Source organism: Aulonocara sp. 'chitande type north' Nkhata Bay, linkage group LG9 (genome assembly GCF_057382095.1).
Source record: "Aulonocara sp. 'chitande type north' Nkhata Bay isolate Kocher_YH1m ecotype deep benthic linkage group LG9, A_spYH_male_GT1.1, whole genome shotgun sequence".
In the NCBI taxonomy this organism is placed as follows: Eukaryota; Metazoa; Chordata; class Actinopteri; order Cichliformes; family Cichlidae; genus Aulonocara; species Aulonocara sp. 'chitande type north' Nkhata Bay.
In genome coordinates this window covers 9,733,919-9,758,875 of record NC_141352.1, presented here as the reverse complement: position 1 = coordinate 9,758,875, position 24,957 = coordinate 9,733,919, and the positions used below count along the sequence as shown (strand labels likewise).

At 41.5% G+C, this 24,957-nt stretch overlaps 1 protein-coding gene across 1 annotated transcript in view; it reads right to left on the bottom strand.

Annotated features, from left to right (window-relative positions):
• Window positions 1-3,181: 3,181 nt before the first annotated feature.
• LOC147321604 (sodium channel protein type 3 subunit alpha-like) overlaps window positions 3,182-24,957 on the bottom strand; it is a 270,039-nt gene continuing 248,263 nt past the window's right edge. The window contains exons 28-32 of the mRNA XM_086305639.1: window positions 20,628-20,681; window positions 20,116-20,257; window positions 19,824-19,924; window positions 15,886-16,156; window positions 3,182-12,231 (exon numbers count right to left, since the gene is read on the bottom strand). Of these exons, the coding sequence (XP_086161765.1) occupies window positions 10,928-12,231; window positions 15,886-16,156; window positions 19,824-19,924; window positions 20,116-20,257; window positions 20,628-20,681 (1,872 nt within the window). The 3' untranslated portion in view covers window positions 3,182-10,927. The remainder of the gene's footprint in view (window positions 12,232-15,885; window positions 16,157-19,823; window positions 19,925-20,115; window positions 20,258-20,627; window positions 20,682-24,957) is intronic.

Genomic DNA, 24,957 nt, shown 5'->3' with positions numbered 1-24,957 from the left:
TTGTTCCAAAATGAAAATTGTGCCCACATCAGAGGATTTACATGCAGATACATGTTAGTAGCTTAAACATGATCCATGCATTCATCCTCTGCTGCACATTGGGGTTCGTGTGGTTGCTGGGCCAGCGTTCTCAGCTGCCCCGGGGCATATCGAGGCATTCCCGAGCCAGCTGAGAGACGTAATCTCTCCAGTGTGTCCTTGGATCCAGAGAGGACCCAGGATGTGTAACTGTTAGCCGGAGCCCTTAGCCCGCAGAATGCCAGAAACTGTCATATCTTATAAAAACAAAGCTTCAAATCAAACCAGACAGAGATGAAAGCACCACTGTTGACAAAGAGAGGAAATCTCGCTAAAACTCAGCTTAAAAAAGGACATGAAAAGACCTAAATCAGTTGTGAATGCATGTCTCATTACTTGTGTCTATAACTCCCAGCTCCCTGCCCTTTGGTGCAAAACATCTGTGTTTTTTTGTAATTTCCTAAAACACTTGGAAGTAGGCACTCTCCTGGGAACTGTTTTCCCCTGCAGATTAATCCACCTTTGTGCAGTGGTCTAAGGCTCCTGAATGAAACAATACCTCATAACACTGTTGAAGCAGGGTCATCACGAGGGAGGTGAAACAGGAGGGCCACAAAGAGGCAGAGGGTAACACAGCAGACGGGTTTCCAACAGCAGCTTCAAGTGTCATCCTCAATCTGCTCTGACACACACACACAGCATTAGATCACGAGTTCAGCTTCATGATAAAAGTGGGCAGCGTAAGCAGGCATGACGTGCAGAGGCGAACTGGCGCCAAAGCCGACATGGAGGGAGGAAGCGCAGGGAGACGGATGCACACAGTAGTGTGCAAAAACAGTCCGCTGTGAGGACGGAGAGCTACCCGACGCCATAAACCTGCACGTCCGCCCACCCGTCTGTCCAACCTGGAAATGAAGCCGGGATGCTCCACTCATCTGCTCACAAACAATGTGGAGGTGACGTTATTTTAGGAAAATGAAGACAGAGTAACATTACCAACAATTAAAACCTTGATGTTGAGAGGCTGTGTGGCCTTCTGTATACCTGACTCTGTCTCTACTGACTTTAGCTCATTACATAGTGAACTGAAGTTGGTAATGCCTCCTCCACTCAGCATCAGCCTCCAGGGCTGAAACATGAAGCTCCCTGGTGTCCTCTTCAGGGCTAGCTCCAAAAGCAACTCAGTCCCCACCAATGTTCCCTCTAAGCTGTGCGTGTGCGTGTGCGCAAATGCGCAAAAAATGTACCATGTGGACCAATCAAAAAATGACATGGCAACATGGCATTTAAATGTTTAGGGAGGGGGAAGTTTTAGGAGTGACGACGTGTTTGAGATGTGAGAGATTTGCTACGTTTAGCGCAAATCTTGTGTAGTTAGTGTGTAGTTAGTGTGTAGTTAGTGTGTAGTGTAGTCAGTAGTGTTGTTGTGTGTGTCAGAACAATGAGGCGACTGCTGAGTGTTACAGGTGTTACAGCAGTGACACATCTGCTGCTGTCAGGCCTGCAGGTATCAGGCTGTTGTTCTCCTTCATCTCATAGTGGACAGAAATTATTTTTGGAGTGACACAAATAATTTGTGTGGCATCAGATTTGATGCAGAACAGCTGATTGTTCTGTAAATAGTTTGAAATGTTTATTTTAAAAACACCTTGGCTTCATTTTTAGGTAAACAGCTGCAAAAAACTTTGTTTGCATAACTCAGTAACTTTTTTGAAGAAGTAACTATGTAATTAATTGCCCAACATTGGTCATTATTTACTGTTACAGACTCTCTCCCAGACCACAGACTCATAATACAAGTCAGAGCTTTATAAAAAAAAAAGAAAGTTGTGTTTTCAAAATTGGAGTTATTTTTCCTTCCAATAGTGTTAACATGCTACAGGTCATGAACAAGATTTCTTCTCATTGTAAGTGGGCTGAAGCAGTTAATTAAAAGTAGTCTAACATATATGCTGTAATTTGATTATTTTAATAAACATGTAACTTGGATGGATTCAATGCTGGCGTGACCACAGTGCACACGTAATGCAAGTACTTCCAATACTTAATGAACACTGTTAATGTGTCTGACATTAAATGTGGTAACTTCTGCAGGACCCCACAACTACAGAGACTTCGACAGCTGTGACAGGTGTGTTTGGTAGTAATATAAGGTACTCTAAAGACATTATATTGGTTAGTTTAAGGATAAGACCGAAACACAGGCTTTCATTGTGTCTTCCTGCTTCTGCAGTAATATGTATTCTACCAGTTTAAGCTGTTCTTTTCTTCTTATTTTTATCGTGCTGATAGTCTGTGTATAGACTGAGTCAGCTCTGAAGTCTTCTCTGCTTTCTGTGTTTTAGTGAAAGCAGCTGTTGTTAAAGATTTAGTAGTTCCAGGTCCAAGGTCTGTGAAGATTCTCAGTCATCCAGGTCCTCGTAGTCTAAGGAGCTTGCAAAGAAAAGCGTCTGGACTTCTTTGGGTTGCTTGAAGACGTTTCACCTCTCATCCGAGAAGCTTCTTCAGTTCTAAGGTCAAATGGTGGAGAGTCCCAGATTTAAACCCCGTGGGAGTTTCCCCCCAAAGAGGGACAAAAGGACCCCCTGAAGATTCTCTACCTAATCACATGAGCCGAGGTGTGAAAACAGGCGTGGGTCACAATCAGCCAGGGTTTCGAGTGAGCTCATTGTGAAACCTAGCCCCACCCTATCATGTGATTTCCTGATCTCTCCAGCGTGTCCTTGGTCTACCCTGGGGTCTCCTTCCAGTATGGCTTGCCAAAAACACCTCACCTAGGAAGCGTCCAGGAGGCACCTTGGTTAGATGCTGAACCCCCTCCACCAGCTCTGTGTGGGGTGGAGGAGCGGCAGCTCTACTCTGAGCACCTCCTGAATATACAAGCTCCTCATCCTATCATTAAGGCTGTGTCCAGACACCAGCAAGCACCAGAGGAAGCTCATTTACTCTGCTGGCATCCATAAACTCACCGTTTCCGTCGTTACTCACAGCTCGTGGCCATTAGAGGGCGTGGCCTACCCGCCAGGAAGTAGGCTGACCCTTTGCTGCCAAATCGTACACCTACCTATAGATGGGTTACTAGTCCCCTGGTGGTGGACCTGGATCACACATATATCCATTTTTCACACAGCACACAAAATAAAACCACCACAACAGATTCAGTATTAAATTTTTTCTTGTTTATTACAGGAGGCTTTTCTTTTATATACAGAGACATGTATTTGCAAAATACTAAAAAGTATTTCAACTCAAAGTACTAAAAAGTATATATATATTTATATATATTCATATTATAATTATAATTGTAAATATTATTGTCTCTAAAACACCAGGGTGGGGTCACTGAGGCACGGCTTTCGCCTCCTTTACACCGAGGTTTCACCGGCGAGTACCACTGAAGTCAGAGGAAAACGTTGTAACTTATTATGTTTTTGGGTTTTGTGTTTTTAGAAAATGACACAACTGTGATGGACACTGTTCCAATTTGGACTTTAAAAGTTGTGCTCATTACGTTGCTATTTCTTAATTTCCGTATATATTCAAGCCTTAAATTTCAGGAGTTACAAGGTTTTAACCCTCCAGCTATAAAGTTTAATGTTTTCCAGCGAAAGCACTAAAACTACTTGTATCATGAAACCTCTTATCGTCAACTTAGTGAAGCATATTTTCCAACTTCTACTATTTGTGGCCTCATTTTATCCCAAAGGTGGCAATAAGAGAAATGTTCCTGTTTTTCTCGTGTGGAATAAAAGAGGATTCGAGAGGTGTCAGAAAGGGAAATATTCAAACTCCCCCCCTTTCCTAAGAAAAAGGCAACTTTCTCAAGATATGAGGTTTCTTTGGGACTGATATGACACTGGAAATCTGCAAACCAGTTCGCCACCCGCTGTGAAACCAGTGACGGTGTAAATGGGACGACTGTGGTTTAAGCAGTGAGAAGATGCCTGGAAAAACCAAACCCATGACGGCGGGAAAAATAATAATAATAAAAAAAACCCAAAAGCATCATTTTTATTATCCTCATACTGTAAATAAGATACAACATCACTCACTGCCTGTTTACACAACTGTTGTATTGCATTTATCACACAGTTAATAGTAAGAATAGCAATAACAGAGAACAATGAAACCTCTGGTTTTCTGTGCATTTCCTCCGTGTGGGTGTTTGTCGTTTTGTTTCGAGGATGATGAAGCAGCTTTTGGTTTTCAAACAGGGGAAGAAGGCAAAAAGGAGCAGAGATTCTCAGTTTGTGTTTTAAACACCCCCCTCCCTTCATAAAATGGACTCTTCCAAACCCCTCAGTAGCACCACATGGTCTGACCCACAGCTTGGAGCAAAGATGGTGTTTAATTTGCTCAGACTTTGAACAGTTTATCATATCAGAGCAGGAAAAATCATAAAGCAGACAGATTTTTGTTCTGTTTTTCATTCTGAGTGCTCAAACATTTTGGAGGTTATTTAGAAGGCTTTGTTACTTTCCCTTGTACAGACTGTTCAGGGACAAAGCTGCTCTTTGTTTTGCTGCTGTAATTGCTTCATTGTTTGTTTCAGGTGAACAAACTTCGGAGCAGCCAACTGTCCCAGTGATTGCAGTAAGTGTTTGAATGTGTTTTTGTGCTCAGTGCAAACCAAAGTCTGAGGTCCAGATTCACTGAAGCAACACTCTGACAAAAGCTTGTGCAGTTTTCTTTTTTCCACTGCAGCAAATACTGAATATCAGTTTGAGAGAGCTGGATATGTCAGGATGAGGTTGCCAAGCAGTACCCACCAAGTAATATCACCCTGGAGCTGTAGACTGGCACAAACTACAACGCTGTTAACAGGATGCCTCCAGTAGCAAACCCCGGAGGTTTGAGCTTTCAAGAAGCTTCTCAAAGCATAAAAACGGATTTGTCTCAAAGCTGGGCCTCCTGTTTTACTGATGAATCCTAAATCCTAAATGAACTATTTCTAATTACCTTTGTAAACTTGAACTGAAACGTCCATGATCAGGGGCAACAACTAGAGTATGTTTCTTGTAAACTCTTGAGGCTTTGCCATTCCCTGGCTGTCCTTGTAAATACGAATATGCTTTGAGTGACTCACCTGGTTAAATAAAGGCTGCACTGTCTCACTACAAAGACAGCTCAACTTCGTCTGATATCTCTCGAGCACAGTATTGATGTTTTACATGCATTGTGTTGATAGCTTTAGGTAATTTTGGAAGGATTTAAACAATCTTTGAAAACGGGATTCAAGACTTCATGAGCAGATCTCTGTTTGAAATCTAAGTAGACTAATGCCAATAACTGAGCCTTTAATTTGATGACTGTTCTTTTGCTGATATCTTTACTGACCTGGAAACACTCTGAAGAAAGTCCGTTTTTCTTTCTGGTCCTCTGAAAGGGTTCAAGCCAGCTCTAAGAAAATCACCGTCCTCTTTTAAAGTTCTAGTGAAGCTGTCTTTGTTCCAAATTTGGTAGTGAGTGTACAGGTCTACTGGAAATTTGATCTATAAGCTCAGTAAACGGTTTACTTATCCTTTATGATCACAGCCGCTAGTTTCAAGTCTTACAGATTAAAACATGATCTTCATTTTATAATTGATAGTCCTGTTAGAAAACCAGATTTTTGCTGTCAGAGACCTAAGACGTCAGGCTTGGAGACCAGCCAGGTTGCTACAGGAAAATTTGCATTCTTTTGCACTGAGTTCACCCAACATCTCCAGGTGAACTCAATTTCAAAGAGGTATACGCTGTTGGACTAAAAACTTTACTGCAATTGCTTTGGTTGCTAGAAGATTGCAGGGCGATCGTGGCTCAAGAGTTGGGAGTTTGCCTTGTAATCGGAAGGTTGCCGGTTCGAGCCCCAGCTTGGACAGTCTCGGTTGTTGTGTGCTTGGGCAAGACACTTCACCCGTTGCCTACTGGTGGTGGTCAGAAGGCCCGGTGGCGCCAGTGTCCGGCAGCCTCGCCTCTGTCAGTGCGCCCCAGGGTGGCTGTGGCTACAATGTAGCTGCCATCACCAATGTGTGTGTGGATGGGTGGATGACTGATTGTGTAAAGCACTTTGAGGTCCTTAGGGACTAGTAAAGCGCTATACAAATACAGGCCATTTACCAAGATGGCCACAAGTTCCCACAGTCTTGGTTTCATTACTGCTTGTGAGTAGTTGGCAAGTGTTAGTGGACGTATTTCATGCAAAGTATGCGCAACCAAAGCAATCACAGGGTGCGGCAACTTAAACTGCTTAAAAGTTTCCTGATGAATTTATTTCTCTCACTCGCTTATTGAACAAAACATGGTGTTCATTTAGAAAACTGTGGCCCTATTAGAGTGAAACAGTCAGATCAGCATACAGGTTAGTGAGGGCCTAATCCTGCTTGCCTGCCTCAAGACATTTCAAAAACTTAAGATGGACAAGCCTTCCTGCTTGAAACTTGAAAAATGAGACTTGGCAAGCCAGTAAGGGATTTCATGTTCATCTTTTATATGCAGTTTATGGGAATTAAACAGCTGGATGTTTTCTTATTCAGCTGTCTCCATTTTAACATCTCAGTATGGAATTACATGCCAGCATGTGCTCTGCTGACAACACTGCACGCTTTTCCCTGCAGACATTAGTGAATCTGGACCTTTTTGACAGTTAAAAGTGACGTCAGCCTGTTAGCTCTCTGTGCTGTTTGTTCGATAGGTTATGAGGAAGAGTCACAGCAGTGATGGAGGGGAGGGGACTGTGGAGACTGTGTTAATGATCAAAAACCATAAGAATCAATTCATCAACCAACCAAACATGAAACCAGTCAAGAAATCAGAAAAATCAACTGGCTCATCAATCAGTCAAGCATATTATCAATCAACCAATGGTAAAGCATGGCTTGGAGTGATGGGGTTCATGTGTAGCAGGCACACTCTGGGTCTATTGCTACTGAAAACAGCCCTTCAGCACAACTGCAACCTGAAATATTATTATTATTATTAAATACGCCTCGCAGCACAGTTCAGCAGTGTATTAGTATTTACCTAGTTTATATCGTTATCTATTCTCAATAGAATCTAGTAGAAATAGAGTCCAGACGGTGCCAGTAAAATTTTTTTCTACTTTTTTTCCTTTTTAAAATTAGTCTAGGAAAGCGTTTAGTAAAGATCCCTCGGGTGACCACAACGACAGAGACAGAGAGAGAGGTTGTTTGAAATATTGAAGCAGACTGAACAAATGCTGTACACGCACACTTTGACACTTCGTCTTAATAAAAACAAGCGGTAACGCTGCTTCACGTCGGCTTCGTGCCACTGTATGGACCCGTGTGTCTGTAAGTCCACAGTAACGCCATCAGTGCTGCATCCGGCTAATCAGATTCCACCAAATGCTCAAAGTGTTAGTGTGGGATTTTTCCCTTTAATCCACAGACACATACAGTGAGAAAAAGCATCTGTGAAGTCAAGCGTTACTCAAGAAGTCAGTTAAAAGGTATCTGCAAACCGTTATTGCTTGACGCGGTTTGTGTTTGTTTTGTTAGGTTTTTTTTTTTGTTTCTCTGTGCAAAATAGATAAAGAGCCGTCTCGCTCGACCTCCTCTCCTCCTCCAGCCAAAATGCAAAAATAATTATCATAAAAAAGATAAATAAAAATAAAGCAATTGACCTGAAAATCTTCCCAAAAAAGTAGATGAATAAATAAATAAATAAATAAATGAAGCAGTGTTTTGGTTTTGAAGAGTTGATTTTTCAATCATTGGGGGAAAAAAATGACATCAGCAAAGTCTTCAATGTGCTGAATATAAAATCTGCACCTAGAAAAATGGGCACACCTATTTCACCACAGAAGGTTCATTTTGAATTGTTTGATATTTTCAGTAAAAACTAAAGCTATAAATTCTCCGCGTAGGAGTCAGAATTCACCAATTTATCTCCTCACACTGAAATGAAATGCTTCATTTGGAGAAAGAATGAAGCAGAAAAGCTTTCAGTGTCCTGGATAAACCCGAAATGTATAATCATTGAACAACTGGGATAAAAAAATGAAAGATGTTATTTATGGTTTATGGATTAATCTGAAGCTGTAAATAGTTCATATATTTTGGCAGCTGAACGTCCAGCACCACAGAGAGCTCTGTGGTCTTCTAGCTCCACAGGGGGCGGTGTTGAGCTCATCCAGAGTGAACTGGGCAGTAAAACAAAAATTTTAAATTTTCGAGGAAAAAATTTTCTTCCCGAAGTTTGCATGTTTTTTTTTCGGTAGAAGGGCTCAAGACAATGAGTGGAGTTCGATTTTTTTTTTTTACAGGTTTCTATTGTAGTAGAATCTCTTTCTGTGATTATCAGAGATTCACAACTTCACCACATAGGAACTTCTGACGGGGTTTCTGCTGCCATGGCGGGAGGACGTTCCATCCCAATTGCTTAAGTAATCAGCACCCATTAGCAGCATGCTAGTGTTTAATGTGCAAAACCGGCTTAACTGTGAGAAAAACCGAACATAAGTGTTGTTTTGATTAATCTCAGACATGCTGTTGATGCTGGATTTATGAAAAGTAATATAGATGTTTTTGAATAGAAGCAGGTGGAAGTCATTAACTTAGCTGTTTAGCTCCATTCACCCTTTTTCACTAAAGACAGTCTTGCCAGCGCCCCCTTCTGGATCTCTGACTGAATTGCAGCCAAATTCCGATAAAATTTGGTTAATGGGAAGCAAAATGTGTGTGAATTACTGAGCCTCATTTACATGAAATGTATCTCCGCAGGGAGGCGTGTGACCTCTTGCGTTATTCATTGACAGTACCAAGAGTATTCATACTTCTGTCACACTGACAGCTAGTCAGGAACAAAATACTAAAACTTTGGCAAAGTAACAGAGTTTCATTGCCTTTTGTGCAGTCTCTGGTTTCTTCAATGTTGTCATATTGCTGTTGAGTTTTCAAGATAAGGTTGTTCCAGGACACTGGTGATGGTCAAACACGAGAGTCAGCGTGGCCTTTTAAGCTTTTCATGAAACCAAATGGGGAGAAATCCTGATGCAGATGTGCTGAGCTGATTGTCGCTCTGTAGTCAGAGCTGGCTGACACCACCAGGACCTTAAAGCCGGTTTGTGCCGAGCCGAACTCAGACCAGACAGATGCTGAATGACAGCGGGTGATTTGTCATAAAAGTTGACAATGTTCAGTTTGTACAGAGACATCAAATGCTCTTAGGAAAAGAAAAAAAATGAAAGGAGGCATTTATGGCATTAAAATAGGCTAACAGGTGTCCTGCATGAATCTCAGTGTTCTGCGCTTGTTATTGCTGTCTTGCTTCCTTTTGAATTGATCTTTTACTTCTGACCTGTGGTCATTTTTGTATGTTTTTTTAACCTCTTTGTTCAGATGTTTTTATTTTGCTTTTTGATTCTTTCTATGAAGCGCTTTGTAACATTGTTAGGAAAAAGCTATATAAAATCTACGACTATTATTATTATTACCATCATCATTATTTTTATTACATGTCTTTGTTCAGTTGTTAAAAAGCAAAGACTAGTGGTTTGCTGCATGCTTAAACCTATTTTGAATTTGTGCTAGGCTGGTGTTAAACCAGCAGTCTGATGCTTTTACTAAACTGAATAATAAAAAAAAGAGTAAATTCACCTGCAGTCTTGACTATTTTTGGCATAGGAGAATAACACTACAGTTGACAAGCCTCTTATTTTCCTTCCACCCAGGCAGGTGTTTTTCAAAGCATTCCATAAAACTTATTCCTAAATCATGCATCCTTAATCAATGAAAGCCAGTAAGCTTCATTTTTCTCCCCACTCAGTGTGGTGACAGTGAAATAGGACTCTTCTGCTTCATGTTATAGGGAAGTGAAGCCGGAATATCTAACATGACTTTTAGACAAATCACCCACAAGCCAACAAACTGCCGAGTATGAGGGTGTCCACCACTGGGCAAAGATGCGTGTTAGAAGAGTTTGGGACCGTGTAGAAAATCTCATTGTGCACTTGTGTCATTTTTTTGGTGTTATCGCAAAAAGTTTTGAGAAGAAAAATAATGAAATCCCAGGCTCTTCTACACTGTGCCTTCGCCCAGGTGCGGTAAAGCGAGAGCAGGTGCAAACTCAAAAAGTGCAAAACTGCCAACAAAAACAGATGAAGATTCAGGTTGTTGAGATTTTTTTTTCCTGACCGCACCTTCTCCTCTCATCTATTACAACATAGTAGTTCAGCCACTTTTTCATAGCTAGTGCCACTCCGAAGTCAAAAGAGAGACCGCTAACTGGTTTTCTTCAACTTACTCTAAAAAATATAAAAAATAGTAATAATTGTACCGCTATTAAAAGACTGGTAACATCAACAACGTACTTTTACTACGAAAACATTGTTTTGAAATCACGTTGTCATTATTTTCCCTCCTCTCTCGAGTGTCAGTCAGAACGCCACCGACCCTTAACGTGTTGAGAAACACCGCCGTCACTCTTACAAGAAAACATACTCTGAGAATATTGATCAACTGTGGGAAGGCACAAACTCCCCAGGCCAAAAAATGATGGATACATTTGTGATATAGTTGCTCTGCCCCCTCTGACCACCTGTAGCTTTGGTGAAAGGTCATTGTTCTAAACTCCCGGTTCTGGTTGACCCAAGAGTAGGTTTTCCTTTACTGTCTATTACTCCAACAAAGGCAGAGTTGACCTGACAGACAGGGTTACCCTCTCTGTTTTGCAGTTGCTTTGCTTCCTTTCAGGAAACTCCCAAAACACTTTCTCCAGGGAACAGGAAATGACATTAAAGGTAGTAATTCTTCCATGTTGCAGGCTCCTCATAGTTCTTCATAGCTTCTTTCTGCTGCCGCTTCAGCGTTCTCAGCTATGGTACATCCAGTAAACAAAAGAATAAACAGGCCAACCTCAAATGAGAAAATCCTCATTTGTTAATTATTTTTTTGCTTTTCTGTTCCTGCTATGGCGTCATTTCCTGCTGTCTGTCATGGGTGATTTCTGACTGTGATTGTTCACTTTGTTCGCTGCCCGCAGTGTCGGCAACAGTTTCTGTCTTGACAGCGAGCGGTTGAAAGATCTCGGATGTGGCCCGTGTTACGCTGTCATATGAAGGTGGAGATGAGGTGGAGGAAATCGTCTCTGAGCGCTCGATCCCTAACATGCTTGAGCCGTAGTTTTCTCTCATCATGGTAGCAATCAGCCCTTCTTTCTCAGGCGCATCCTCCCCAAACACTACTTCACCTCCTTGTTCACCTTCACCTCCCGCATGCCGAGGTGTGGTGATCTGGCGGTACATGTAGGAGGCGGCCTTCAGCTGTCGCCTCACAAGGTGTCTGCGGTAACACCTCTGGATGATGGTGGCGGAGACTTCTTCCTGCTTGCGCCTCAAAGTTGTAGTTATGGGTTCATAAGAGATCTTGGACGGGTTCGCCATCATGAACTTCTCCTCCATCTGCTGCTTGAGGGCATCCATCTCTCCTGACTCGCCCAGGACACGCTTGGTAAAGGCAAACAGGATGTCCAGGCAGTGGATTTTGTCTCCACTGACCATGGGCAGGTCCATGGAGATCAGTTTGATCTTGTTAGGCTTGGCGATGCGCAGCGGCTCTAGCAGCGAGTCAGCAAAGTCGGACAGCTTGGAGTACTCGATAAACTGCGTGGCCTCCGGGTCGAACTTCTCCCAGACCTCGTAGAACATCTCGAAGTCGTCTTCGCTGAGGGGTTCAGTGCTTTCCTCAGTGGCAACACTGAAGTTCTCCAGGATGATGGCGATATACATGTTTACCACAATCAGAAAGGAGATGATAATGTAGGTGACAAAGAAGGTGATGCCCACTGATGGGTTCCCACAGTTCCCCCTGACGGTGGTGCCAGTGTGGGGGATGTTGGCATCGCACTCCTCAGGGGAGTTGTTGAGAATGGGATTGAGAAGGCTGTCCCATCCTGCAGAGGTGGTGATCTGAAACAAGCAGATCATGCTGTTCCCAAACGTCTCAAAGTTGAACATGTCATCGATCCCCCCCTGCCGTTTCACGTAGGCAAAGTTGGCCATACCAAAGATGGCGTAGATGAACATGACAAGGAACAGGAGAAGTCCAATGTTAAAGAGAGCAGGAAGGGACATCATGAGGGCAAACAGTAACGTCCGGATTCCTTTAGCGCCTCTGATGAGGCGCAGAATTCGTCCAATACGAGCCAGTCGGATCACTCTGAACAGTGTGGGTGACACAAAGTACTTTTCAATGATATCAGCAAGCACGATCCCTGAAAACAAAAAGCAACAAAGATGTAAGTCACACCACTTATATGCATTTATAGAAACATTTGCAACTCCTGGGTGAGCTTCTAATTTGATTTGTTTCTTGTTTTAGGTCTGTGAAACAAAGAATTGTGTTTTGTTTTTATTCATTATCCACTTCTATCACTTGTTTCTCTGATGTCTCTGGTTGGAAAAGGTTACCAGTTTTTGTTGGGAGTAAGAGTGAAACGACATGTTTGATCCCCCCTTTTTATGTGAATGTGCTCAGATCCTGAAGTAGAAATCTTGGGTTCAATTTGATTACAACAATCATGACACCGCTTATGTCTGACTTCAGTCAAGCCAGCTAATGTAAAGAAAGTCTGACTATGTTGAACACGCACCCTTCTGGTATCTGTGGGATGCACCAATACAGTTTCTGGACACAGGGTGCTAACTAAGCTTGCCAGTGTTAGCTGACAGCGTAGTACGTCATCCTGAAGCCTCAGTCACACAGGCCTATAGACTGTTCCCCAATGAGTTGGTGAGTGGTTGCTGGATACTGCAGCGTGTTATCTACCACAAGAAGGTTGTAGCACCAAAAACCTGTTTCTTATTGCTTTGGTTGCTCCAGGCTCCAACTTGTCAGCAGTTACTTACTAGGACTGGGCGATATATTGAGTTAAAAAAAAATGGATATATTTTTATTCGAGATATAAGATGTGACAATATTGTTTATATCGATATAGTCTATGTTACGTTATAATTATACTTGTGGAGCCGCAAGTTTGCCTCTCTTTCGTCCACTTTTGTCTCTATGCAACGTTACTCGGCCTCGCCTGTCCTTCACTGAACACAACTCCCCCATAGCTTCACCTGCAGGCAATGACAAGATGGACACGGCAAATCTCCGTTAACGAGTTACCGTGGATCGCCTTGTGCGTGGGGCTGGATGGCGTCAACGTGTTAGCGAGCTAACCGTGCTAATGAGCTAACCGTGCTAACGAGCTAACCGTGCTAACAAGCTAGCCCACAGGGGCTGCATGGCCTAAAATCCTTTCATTTTCTCACAAATCGACAGCACGCCTTATGTATGAATTGTGGTTGTGCTTACTGACCGTGAACCGATTTTATATGGTACACGGCGCTCAGCAATCTGTCAAAAAATGTTTTAGTATGACTTTGGTAAGCTACGCTTGATGGATTGTTGGAGCATTACGGCTACTGTAGTCTGGAGCCTCATGGAGGCTGATAATTTATTTTTGAGTAATTTCTTCATGTACATCTACGCTGTATGTTAATAAAAGTGCCTGTGTGACATCTGGGACACAGCTTTGACTAAGAGCTCTCTTTTTGTTCTTACCTTATAGCTTAAAAAAAATTGAGATATATATCGTATATCGCCATCAAGCTAAAAAATATCGAGATATGAATTTTGGGTCATATCGCCCAGTCCTATTACTTACCAACCAACCAGCAACTAATGCTGAATAAATATCATATATATGTTTGTGACCAATGTCACTTGGTGAGACATTTCCTGCAACTACTGGCCAGCTTGTTGGGGAACACATATTTTTCCTTAGTGACCAGTGGTACCATGGAGTCATTGGCCAGTCCTTTACCATACATGACTGGGGCCTAATATGGTCACTTCTGGCTCTAAAGAGATGTCCATAAAGTGGAGTGATCATCATCCAGTCTTTGACATTAGATGGGCATGCCCATTGTTTATACACTATAATTTTAAAAGTGGTCATTCCATCTATCACATGGTCTTAGCTATTAGTCACTGGTTCTACCTGCAGTGCCTAATTTAGATAATTTTGGCTTAAATATAACAATTAATAAAAAGCAGTGATACTTGAAAAGGAACTGTTTTCTGATGTACCAAACTAAGAATTGATTACCTCCAGACTATTGAATTTTCTTTAATGTGTTGGCATTCCTGTGAGTTACATCATCTAAAAGCTCTCAGTTTGGCTCTCTCAGTGTTTATGTGGCAGGTCTGCTGTGATTACAACTTGACTAATTGGATCTGGAGAGCTGAGGCGCCTTTTCCCACTAACAGCAAGTCAAACGCTGTAATTCATCCGTCTTTTCCTTGTTATCGGAGAGGGAAACACACACACACACACACACACACACAAATACTGTTTTCTTTCATTCACCTCCCTGTGTAAGTTATAGGTGATGGAAGGAAGGAGTGGAGGGAGTCGAGAGGGAATCACCATCACATCGTACATCAACTCAGCTTATGCCCTCCATCCTAACATCTCTCTCACACACACACAGACGCAGAACAGACGCAATCATGTTTGATTTGTCTTCAGGGACCGCCCTGTGGCAGCTCCGATTGCTGCTGTTACCTTCACCTCCCCCATGCAGCCTCGCCTCAGCGTGCACACTAACACACACACAGACACACACTTAATTACACACATACACCCAATCTTGTCAGGCGAACAGGAGCAGCAGCGCACGCGACGTATGAACACTGATAGCTGAATTAACTGCTTGGGATACTCTGTGCTGTCCCTGCAGACTGCCTGTCATGTGTGTTATTGTGTGTATGTGTGTGTGTGTGTGTGTGTGTGTAATTGTAACATGACCGCACAAGACCTTGGTGCAGGTTAAACATAAAGGCCAACCACATGGTCACTTTGGTGACAAATAACTGTCAGGCAGACGTCCCATTGTTTTCTGCTGCCACAGCTGATGGCTGACACACATGTGTACACATGCGGGGTATCATGAGCTCCACACACACACAAAGCCTTATGTCAGCTGTAAGTTATGTGAAACAGCAGTATATAAGTTTGACACATGTCATGTCTGATAATGAAGGAAAGCAAGATGATTTGTTTAATCTTTCCTTTCAGCTTGTATTTTGGTCAAAATGATTTTAAACTAAGTTTAGAACAAAAGAAGAACTTTGAAATACTGCCTCACAGTTTCAGTATTGTAGTTTAATCACCAGCAGTTTTAAAAAAAACCTTAAGAAAACATTTTAGTTTCTTAGAAACTATTTCCTTAAAGTTAGCTACGATGAATGAGCAGCTCTTTGTTGAGTACCGGTAATGTCAGAGGTAAGTGAAATGTCTCCTTAATTCAAAATTTCTTAGAAAAAAACTCTTAGAAGTTGATTCGTCAAAAATGTGACAGATTTTAGTCACTTTATTTTAGAGGAAACTTTGCACATCAGTCCTTCTGCTGCACCGCATTTAAAATAAAGTTGTCTTTATTTTGCTCCAGTTGGAGATCCTTATCTTTAAACCTTACCGATATCTAAACACGTAATAAAAGTTTTTTTTACCATGCTGTTAACTTACTTTTTAATGCTGTGAATCTGAGCATTTTCATAAAATAAAGCCTGCCTCAAGAGGCCATTATTGGAACTGCAATTATTATTTTTCAATAGATCAACACAATGTACAACTTTCTAGGAAGCTTTGGTTTATACTTTGATTTATGTCTGTGTTTGAAATACTCTGCACTCACAAGACACTGCTCTTTTTTTCTTTCTGTTATTAAAATGAACTGAATGTGCCTGTGCTTAACACTGCAGATTTTGTGTGAAACTAACCGCACCTGTGAGCACTGTTTATGGATTTGGGGACCATCTGCTTTTTACCCCGTTTAGTAAATCTGGCTCAAAATCTTTTTGAAGCCGAACTCACCCACGATGGAGAGAATGACCACCACGAAGTCGAAGATGTTCCAGCCAACGGTGAAGAAGTAGCAACGCAGCGCCATGATCTTGATCAGGCACTCGGCAGTGAAGATGATGATGAAGGCCAGGTTGATGTTGTTCAGGATCTTCTCCATCTGAGGCGGCTGCTCGTCCGTCTCCACCATCATGGTGATCATGTTGAAGAGGATCAGCACCATGATGATGATGTCGAACGCTTGCTTCCCAACCAGGTCGAAGAAGAAGCCCTGCAGAGCGTTCTAAGAAGCAAGAATGTTCGGTTAGCCGATAAACCCCCATTTAGTGTTTCTGTCTTTGCTAAGCCACGTCAGGTTGTTTATAAGCCAGTCATTAAAGACGCCAATCAAAGTGCTGTACAGCAGACATTTACAGGCTTCGCTGCCACAAAGGCAGATGCAGAATTTTTTGCCACTTAATTCAACAACTTTCTGTCCAGACGAGAATAATCTGTTCTCTAATTTGAGACTTCAATTTTAATCTGACACTTTCATGCGCCGAGCTTCTTTAATATGCTGCACAGGGTTGTGACAGACGTTCATGCAAGGGACACCTTAGCCTTCAGTCACACTAAAGCAGGAAAAACTGGTAGCTGGAGAGTGATTGTATTCACTTTTTGGTTGCCCAAAAGTTTAGAGTTCTGAGAGGTTGCAGAAGAGAGAGGCAACCTGACTGGGATCCCTCTCAAAGAGCTCGGCGAAGGTTTGCAATTAATCGCCATCCTCTCAACAAGACAACCAGCCTGGCATGGTGACTCAGTCAGAGAGAGTGTGTGCCAGTGAGGTGAACATGAGGTCCGAAGGTTTGTCGCAGGTAATTTACTGCAAATGATGCTAAACGTAACAGCAAAAAGCACATCTTATTTTCATTTTATACTGCCACGTTTGTTTGTTGTACTTGTTAAGTTAATATTTTATTTCCATTTGATTTTCTTATTCTTTACCAGCTACTTTGTTCTCTCCCTTATAGAGACATTTAACTCTAACAAATTCTCGAGAATCTCATTTCTAATTGAGTAATTCTACTTTGGGGATTCTATTCTGTCTATTGTATTCTGAGAGTTATTCTGCTTTAATAAGTTATCGTATTATTCTGTTATTAGATGCTTTTCTTGCTGCTATAACAGGAAAGCGACCATTTAATTATTCAGTTTTAAGAAGAATAATGGACTTTGAGAGGACATGGAACCTGCAGGCTGATTAATGATGCTGAGACGCTCCTGTAAGCTGAACCTGGACTGAAAAAGACCTTCAGATGAGGTGCGTTTTTAGATCTGAAGACTGTTGGAGAGGGTCGATGACCCGATCTGGAGGGGGAGAGTTCAAGTGTCTCAGAGCGTGGTTCTTGGGACTGCTGACAGCTGCTGCTCAGCTGATGTAAATAAAACAGCCTGCGATTTAAAAGTGTACCAGCTCAGACATATACTCAGGGGGACGCCCATATTTGTGCTTATGTGTATCATGTATGTTTTTGAAACAAATCCTAAACTTGACTTATTGTTCTTATTGTGTTTACATGCACCAATAAGGAGTCTAACACCTTTCTACACTTACATTTCTACAAAAGTAAAGGACTGAAGGAATCTCTGTACGTGTGCATGGTTGGGGCGTGAGAACGTGGAGAATTTGTCATCCGTCGCCTTCTTTACTTTGATGTTAGTAAACAGCTGGAGCGTGACACAGCAGCAAGATTCATGCAGTTCTGCTGTAATGTGAGCAATGATGACCTTTGTGCAGGATAAACATCAAGACTGCCCGGATGGCCATCCTGCTGACAGATAACTGTCAGGCAGACATTAGATATATTAGCTCACTGCATAGTTTTATATTTTTATCTTTATGCTTCTCAGGCAAGTTACAAGAAACTCCACTATATGAATTTTATAAATATCAGAAGAAAATGTTTTAAAACTTGAATCTTAGTTTAAATTAATTAGAAGTTTACAAAATAGAAGTTTTTAGATTGCTTTTTAGACTCAACATCAACTGCTGTTGAGCCCCGGCCACAGTTTAGCTAATGATTAGTGATTAAAAAGAAAACCTTGACAAAAACACTTGATTTCATGTTGTTCAATTTCCACAAAAACTCTTTCTTTTCCTAGAAATGTAAGAGGTTAGATGTATAATACAAACATAATTACTGCATAGTTTGGTACTGATTACTTGAAATGGAAAGTGTGGTTGTGGCTACATTTATTATGCACCCACTAACGTAGCAGTTAACTGAAAAAAAAAAGGCTCATAAACTATCAGTTTCCTAGAAAGGCTCGTCTAAATTCTTGGAGCAGTAGAAGCTGATCTTCAGGTGAATTTTGAGGTACATACAGAGGTATACTATAGGTGTATATCATAACATCTCTTATCAGGTATAAATGGCATGTTGTGCGTCACTGTGAAGTACACTCATATTAATGGTCCAGATCTTTTTAAGTAAACAGATTCTTCAGTGAGAGGCTGCTCTGTTTTCTGATATGCTGGTAAGTCAAACATTCCTCTGAAGACCAGTCGATAAACTGAAGATGACATACATGTCTTACTACAGCTACATCTGTCATACACTTTCCCAACAACGCTTCCTGCACATTTCAGATGTTCACAGGACGTAATCTCTAATCTATTGAACAGTTGGGTTCATATGTTGTTTGCACAGTGGCACAATTTTTCTAATTTTGCTTAAAAAAAACTCTTAAAAAAATGAAAATCTGAACTTGGATCACTATGATGTGATCCAAGTTCAGATTTCATTTTTTTAATACTTGGATGAAACTCCTTTGCATTTAATGACAGCCTGAAGTCTAGAAACTGTGACCATCACCAGAAGCTGTGGGTCTTTGTGGGTCTTAACTGGGCAAACATTGTCTCGAGTTGAGATCAGGAGACTGACTTTGCCATTTAAGAAGATCCCATTTCTGATTTCTCCTCAATTTCTCTTATCCTGAGAAACTGCCGTTTTTTCTCTTCCCATCATTCTGGGACAAATTCATCTTCGGTCTTTAGGTTTTTTTTTTCTTTCTTTCTTGTCTCTTTCAGATGTTTTCTGTCGAAGCCTAATCAGACCTTGCTGAGTGTAACCAGTGGTTTGCATCTTTTATTATGTTTTTTTTTTTTTTAATTGAAGACTTTGATTATGGCTCTCGTACGTTCTTTAGAGTTTTCGTGATTCAGTTAGATGTTGTCAAATTGTTTTTCTTAACTAAGGAAAGAATTCTGTGATCATCCACTTCTCTTGTCCTTTAGGGCATTTTGGTACTGTTGAGCTGGTCAGTGCAGTCATCATTTTTAAGACTGTTTGTTGAGCCACTCTTAAAAGTTTGACTCGTCTTGCTTTGTCTTTCCAGCCTAACGATGGCATCACTTCCATCGACATCTTTCACGGCCTGATATTTAAATTTAAAGTGAAAAGCTATAAAATACAAACTTAACGCTTTGATACTTCACTGGCCACAGGACTGCTGGCCAGTCAATTATCCAGTTAATTCACACTGTGTGTGAAAATGTCTGTAATTCCTAATCAGTTAAAGCAACACTTTTGTGAAACCCCTCAAATTAAAGCTGAAAGAATCCACTGTGGTGGTGTACAGAGGAAAAGTGAAATCTAATAACTAACCTAACTATTGTGTTTGCAGCCAAATATTAATTGAAAAAAAGCAAAAGTGGTCAAAATTAATTTTAGATCATCATTGGAATGATTACATACATATTTAAAGGTAGTTTCCTCCATTCAGCTTCGACTTGATAATAAAAAACGCTTCTGTCCTTACAAAGTTAACTTTAACATACTTAATAAACTGTTAATTAAAACTGAGTGTTCAAAATCTGTTTGAATAGAAACAATACCAATGAAACCATTTCTGGACGTATCATGTAGAACTGAATCTGTTTTTAAGGTGGACGTGCTGTGTGTCGGTACCATCGGTCTGGGAATGGGCTTCTGAGGTTTTTTGGAGCCGAGTTTCTTCATGGCGTTGTAATACTTCTTCTGCTCCTCGGTCATGAAGATGTCCTGTCCTCCTAAGTAAACAAACCAAGCAACATCTATGTTATTTTATAAGACTTAAGGTTGCCATCTAATGTTCTTACAAAGAACCTGCAAACCTGTTAATATATATTCAGACGCTTTTGCTTTGATTTAAAATGCGAAGCTGTAGAAAGTAAACGTGCGTTTCCTGTGCCATGTGTGACGCTGGTGTCAGCCGTGGTACTTATCTTTCTCTTCTGCTGGTTGAAGTTGTCGATGATGACACCGATGAACAGGTTGAGGGTGAAGAAGGAGCCGAAGATGATGAAGATGACAAAGTACAGGTACATGTATAGATTGATCTCCTTGATAGGCTGCTCCTCCACCTGTTCAGGGAACACACGGATCTGTTTCTGAGTTTCAGTTTGACTGTATTCAATGTTTGTTCCACCTTTAATCCTGTTCACATCTGACATTTTAAAGACATTATCAGTTATTAACACGACATCATATCAATCTGTTTAGATTTCTTTTTCATTGAACTTTAATTTGACCCTTTTTTGTTTCCAGTCCTAATCGAGCGCCAACATCCACAGAAGAAAACTAAAGATGACGCTGAAGTGGCGAAACCTGCAGTTCCTCTAATGTCCAGAGGAGGTGCTAAAAGTGATGCTGAACTCACTTTGAATCTTACTCTATTCAGAACGTGAAAAGATTCAGAATCACGTGCACATTCAAAATGTTGTCGTTACTCACAGCTCTCGAGTCCACCGCTGCGTACATGATATCCATCCAGCCTTTGAACGTTGCCTTGAAACCAAACAAAATCACAGAAATGAGTTAACTGTTGTCACTTTAACCTTACCAACTGTAGCGAGACAGAACCACTGATTTCTTTAGTGTAGGGAGATGTACAACTTTCCCACTCCATAAGAGACAATTATTCAGTTCATGTTCATGCAAACTTGTGATCGAAGTACAAATTTTATTCAGTTTTTTGAGGACAGAAGGCTGATACCCACTGACCCGATGTATGTATGTTTGCATGTGAAAGACTTTAAGATGTCGAGACTTAAAAGTCCGAGATGACTCTCTGGGAGAGGCAAGAATAACTTAGCTGAACACTCAGGACTGAAACATGTTCGTTTACATCAGGGGTGTGGAACTCCAGGCCTCGAGGGCCGGTGTCCTGCAGGTTTTAGATCTCATCCTGGGTCAGCACACCTGAATCAAATGATTAGTTCATTACCAGGCCTCTGGAGAACTTCAAGACATGTTGAGGAGGTCATTTAGCCGTTTAAATCAGCTGTCTTGGATCAAAACCTGCAGGACACCGGCTCTCGGGGCCTGGAGTTTGACACCTGTGCTTTACATGAACCTGACATGAAGGGAAGACATCCAGTGATTGTCCTCGCTTTATGATCCAAAAGGAATGGGTGGTGGGAATCTGCGGCAGATGTTAGTGCATGTGCAAAATCAGGGAAGGGGGTGTCGGGGGTGTTTGGTCTCTTCAGCTGTAGAAGGCTGCATTTTTGATTTGGGATTTCAGGTTGAGCCGTTTGCACTGACTTCATGTTTTCAGTTTAGTAAAATCACAATTCGCAACACCTGCAGGCTACATGAGGCTACATGAGGCTACACTCAATGCTAATGTGCTAAACGGACCGCCTACTTTAAGCAGCCATTAGCTGCACAGACTGCAGCTTTAAATAAAATCTCTTCTCTACTTTTCAGATGCTTATCAATAGAAAAGAGAGAAAAAAAATCACAGCTCCTGTTCTTTCTGTTTCTGGGGATGTCAAGCGAGTTTCTCTGTTCCCACGTCACCAAGGCGACGTTGTGCACATTTCCTCCACTCAAGAGAATAACTGAACAAAAAGGGTCTTGAAGCAAACCTCCTGCTTTATCAGAAAATTAGCAGAGAGCAGTACTGCTGCTGCGTTTTTCTCAATGAAGGATCAACAGGTCCATTTAGGGACTTCTGTCCTCGCCGAGAGAGGATGTGAGATGGAGGGAACAGAGAAGAAAGAAGGGAAACAGGATACTTTGGTCTGAGTGGGCACCTGCTGTCTGTCACATTTAGACCTGAAATCAGCTTGTCACCGCGGGTTACCACCTGTTGTTATTATGGGCTGTCAGTGAGAAGGGTTCACGCTGTAAAAGGATGTTAAAAAGTCAGCGATGACATTTACGGGTGGCTGCTGAACATTATTTTGTGTGGTTTTTGAAGCGCAGTGCTGAGTCTCCATAACTGAGCTGCTCCGTCATAAACAACGCCCGGTCAGAAGTAAATCCCACCACTGACAGCCAGCTGCGTAACACAGTCATCTTAAATTATCTTTTGGTCACTCCGTCTTTGATCCTAGTCGGGTGCCCAGACCACCTCAACTGGATCCGTTAGATGTGGAGGAGCAGGGGCTACTCAAATGGCTGAGCTCCTCACCCTGTGTCTAAGGGAGTGCCCAGCCACAGGTAGAAGGAGAGTCCTTTTTGGCCCTGGTATCTGTAACCTCTCTCTTTTGGTCACCACCCAGAGCTCGTGACTGTAGGTGAGGAAGCAACATAGATTGAGCGGTAAATGGAGAGCTTCGTGCTGAGTGCTGTTGGGTTATCTCCACAGTGACTTTGATGAGAAGCAGCACCTTCACTGACATCACGAGGAAGCGGTGCCAACCCATTATTTTGGGGAAGGTGATGGCGTGAAGTGACACTTTTCAGCTGTGCTAACTTGAATTTTAACAGGAGACCATTAAAAATCATACATATCGTATAATATTATTTATTGATGATTAACTGAGAGAACACACTGGATTCAGAATCTCAGTAAAGTGTCTGCATCACTTTTTGCAGTGTGGAGATATTTCCAGATGCTAATAGAAGGTTTGCCCCCACCAACTGTTGCCGCGCCGACCAGCCAAAAACAGAGATGTGCTGAGCAACTGGTTGCCAAGGTGACTGTACTCTGGCAACTCTTAAGTTCTGGGAGGCTGACGGTGAAAGCAGCAGCAAGCCGTTCCACAACTTTTTTTATGGTCCTTTCGCCTCCTCCTCTGTGAAATCCACCACATTTCCCTCGACTCCAACCTCTCCGTCCTTTTATCTCCATCTTCGCCTTCTCTTTCACTGCTGTTTAAGTTTAATATTTCTAATTCTACGTGCACTTTTCCTCCCTCCATCTCTGCATTTCTCTCCCACTTGGCTGAAGTCGCTCTAAAAATAAAAGCCTCTCAGACGCTGATTGATTGGAGGCTCTCAGGACTCCCGTGGTGGGCGTCAGAGAGCGAGAACGAAGGAAAAAGGAGTGAGTGACGTAAAGACAGAGAGAGAGAGAGAAGAAAATGAAGGTTTGCAAGGAAGGTGATGGAGAGATATAAAGGACGGAGGGGGAAATGGAGTTGTAGTTGCAGTATTTTGCCCTGTCCGTGTTGTGTTGAATAACAGAAGATGGAGAGACAGGAAGGAGGGACAGGCAAAGAAAGAAATGGAAAAGCAGAAAAGGAAAAGAGAGCGAAAGGATGAAGAGCAAGAAACTCATCGTAAATTCTTTTATATCATCACGTGAAGTTTGTCGTTCTAACTCTAATGCTCCAGGCAGGCATGCCACTGCCAGTCTCTTTGTATCCTGAATATAATAAGTATAAAGGCTTTTCATTTCATATCTCATTATGTACCTGCGTTTGACTTTTAGTTACATGTGCAGTAAATCTTACAGTGTTGTTGAAAAGCTGGAGTAACAGCAACAGAACGTCATTTTTATCTAATTATGAAAACAAGCAAGTGACACGCAGCCGCAGACAGTTAACCCAGTGGTTTTCATGCTTAAACTGAACTAGGAGACATATTTATTTCATCAAATCAAATCTGTGCTGTATTTGACTTAAACGTGCGTCTCTGACATGTGGGCCAAATGATTTGCTCCACCACAAATCTCTGCAGCCTCCAGATATGGACCTTTTTTGCCTTATAAAAGTGGAAAATATTTATTGTGTCTAAACAATGAATTTGCAACAGTTGTTTAAATGTTTAGTGGTAAATACATTTTAAAGAATTGATTGGAACATTGTATGTGTCTGATGTGTGATTTGATCCTCACATATAATGATACGTGGTGTTAGGGCTGTTCGATATAACGATTATATCGGATGACGATATAAAAACATCGTTTCATTTTACGCTATCGTTTGTTTCGTGGTGTCGCAAAATAAACTGTTTACGGCAATATGTTTTCATGGTTCTGATGTCACTGTAGTGGCTATATTCATTTCTTAAAGTTCTCTCTTTCTCTTATATTTAATATAACCACACTACGGACGGATAAGCACCTGTTTTTATGTGTTGACGTTAGCAACAACGACGGTAACACCATCGCGTGTCCGCTCATTTATGTGCCACATAAACCTTTCACAATAAAGCTCAAGATCCTGTTGAGACTTTTCAAAATAAACTGAATCACGTGAAAGAGCAGATTATTTACGGATGAGAAGTAAAAAAAGAGCCACCAGGTGCTAAAAAATAAATCTTAGACTCAAACGTTAGAACAGGCTTTTCCCCGCAGCAGGCTGTGTAATAAATACTCACAAAGAAAACGGCGTCCGTTACAACTTATGTCTAAAAATGTATCGTTTCATGCATCAGTTAAAACACTCGACTCCAGCTACATGGCGCCCAGCTGGAAACACTTCCCGCAAGTCGAGCTGCCCGAGATTCACAGAATTTACAGAAAATGTTACGTTTTTGTGATTTATATCGTTATCGGACGATATAATTCTTATATCGGGATATGAGATTTTGGTCATATCGCACAGCCCTACGTGGTGTCACAAACAATGGCAGTAAGAAATATAGTGAAATAGCTCTATAAAAATATTTTTACTTTGACCTCGGTTGATGTCAGCCAAATTTGAATCCATTGTTAAGAGTCCACTCTACATCCCCCCACAGTTTTATCAGAATTCATTCAACTGGTCCCTCTTTTGACCAATAGTTAAATAATGTAAAATCAAGTTTAGTTCTTGAGAAGCTGACCTATGTGGTTAGGAAAAGATCACTAGAATTTTTCATACATTTGGAAGATGTTTCTGGACAG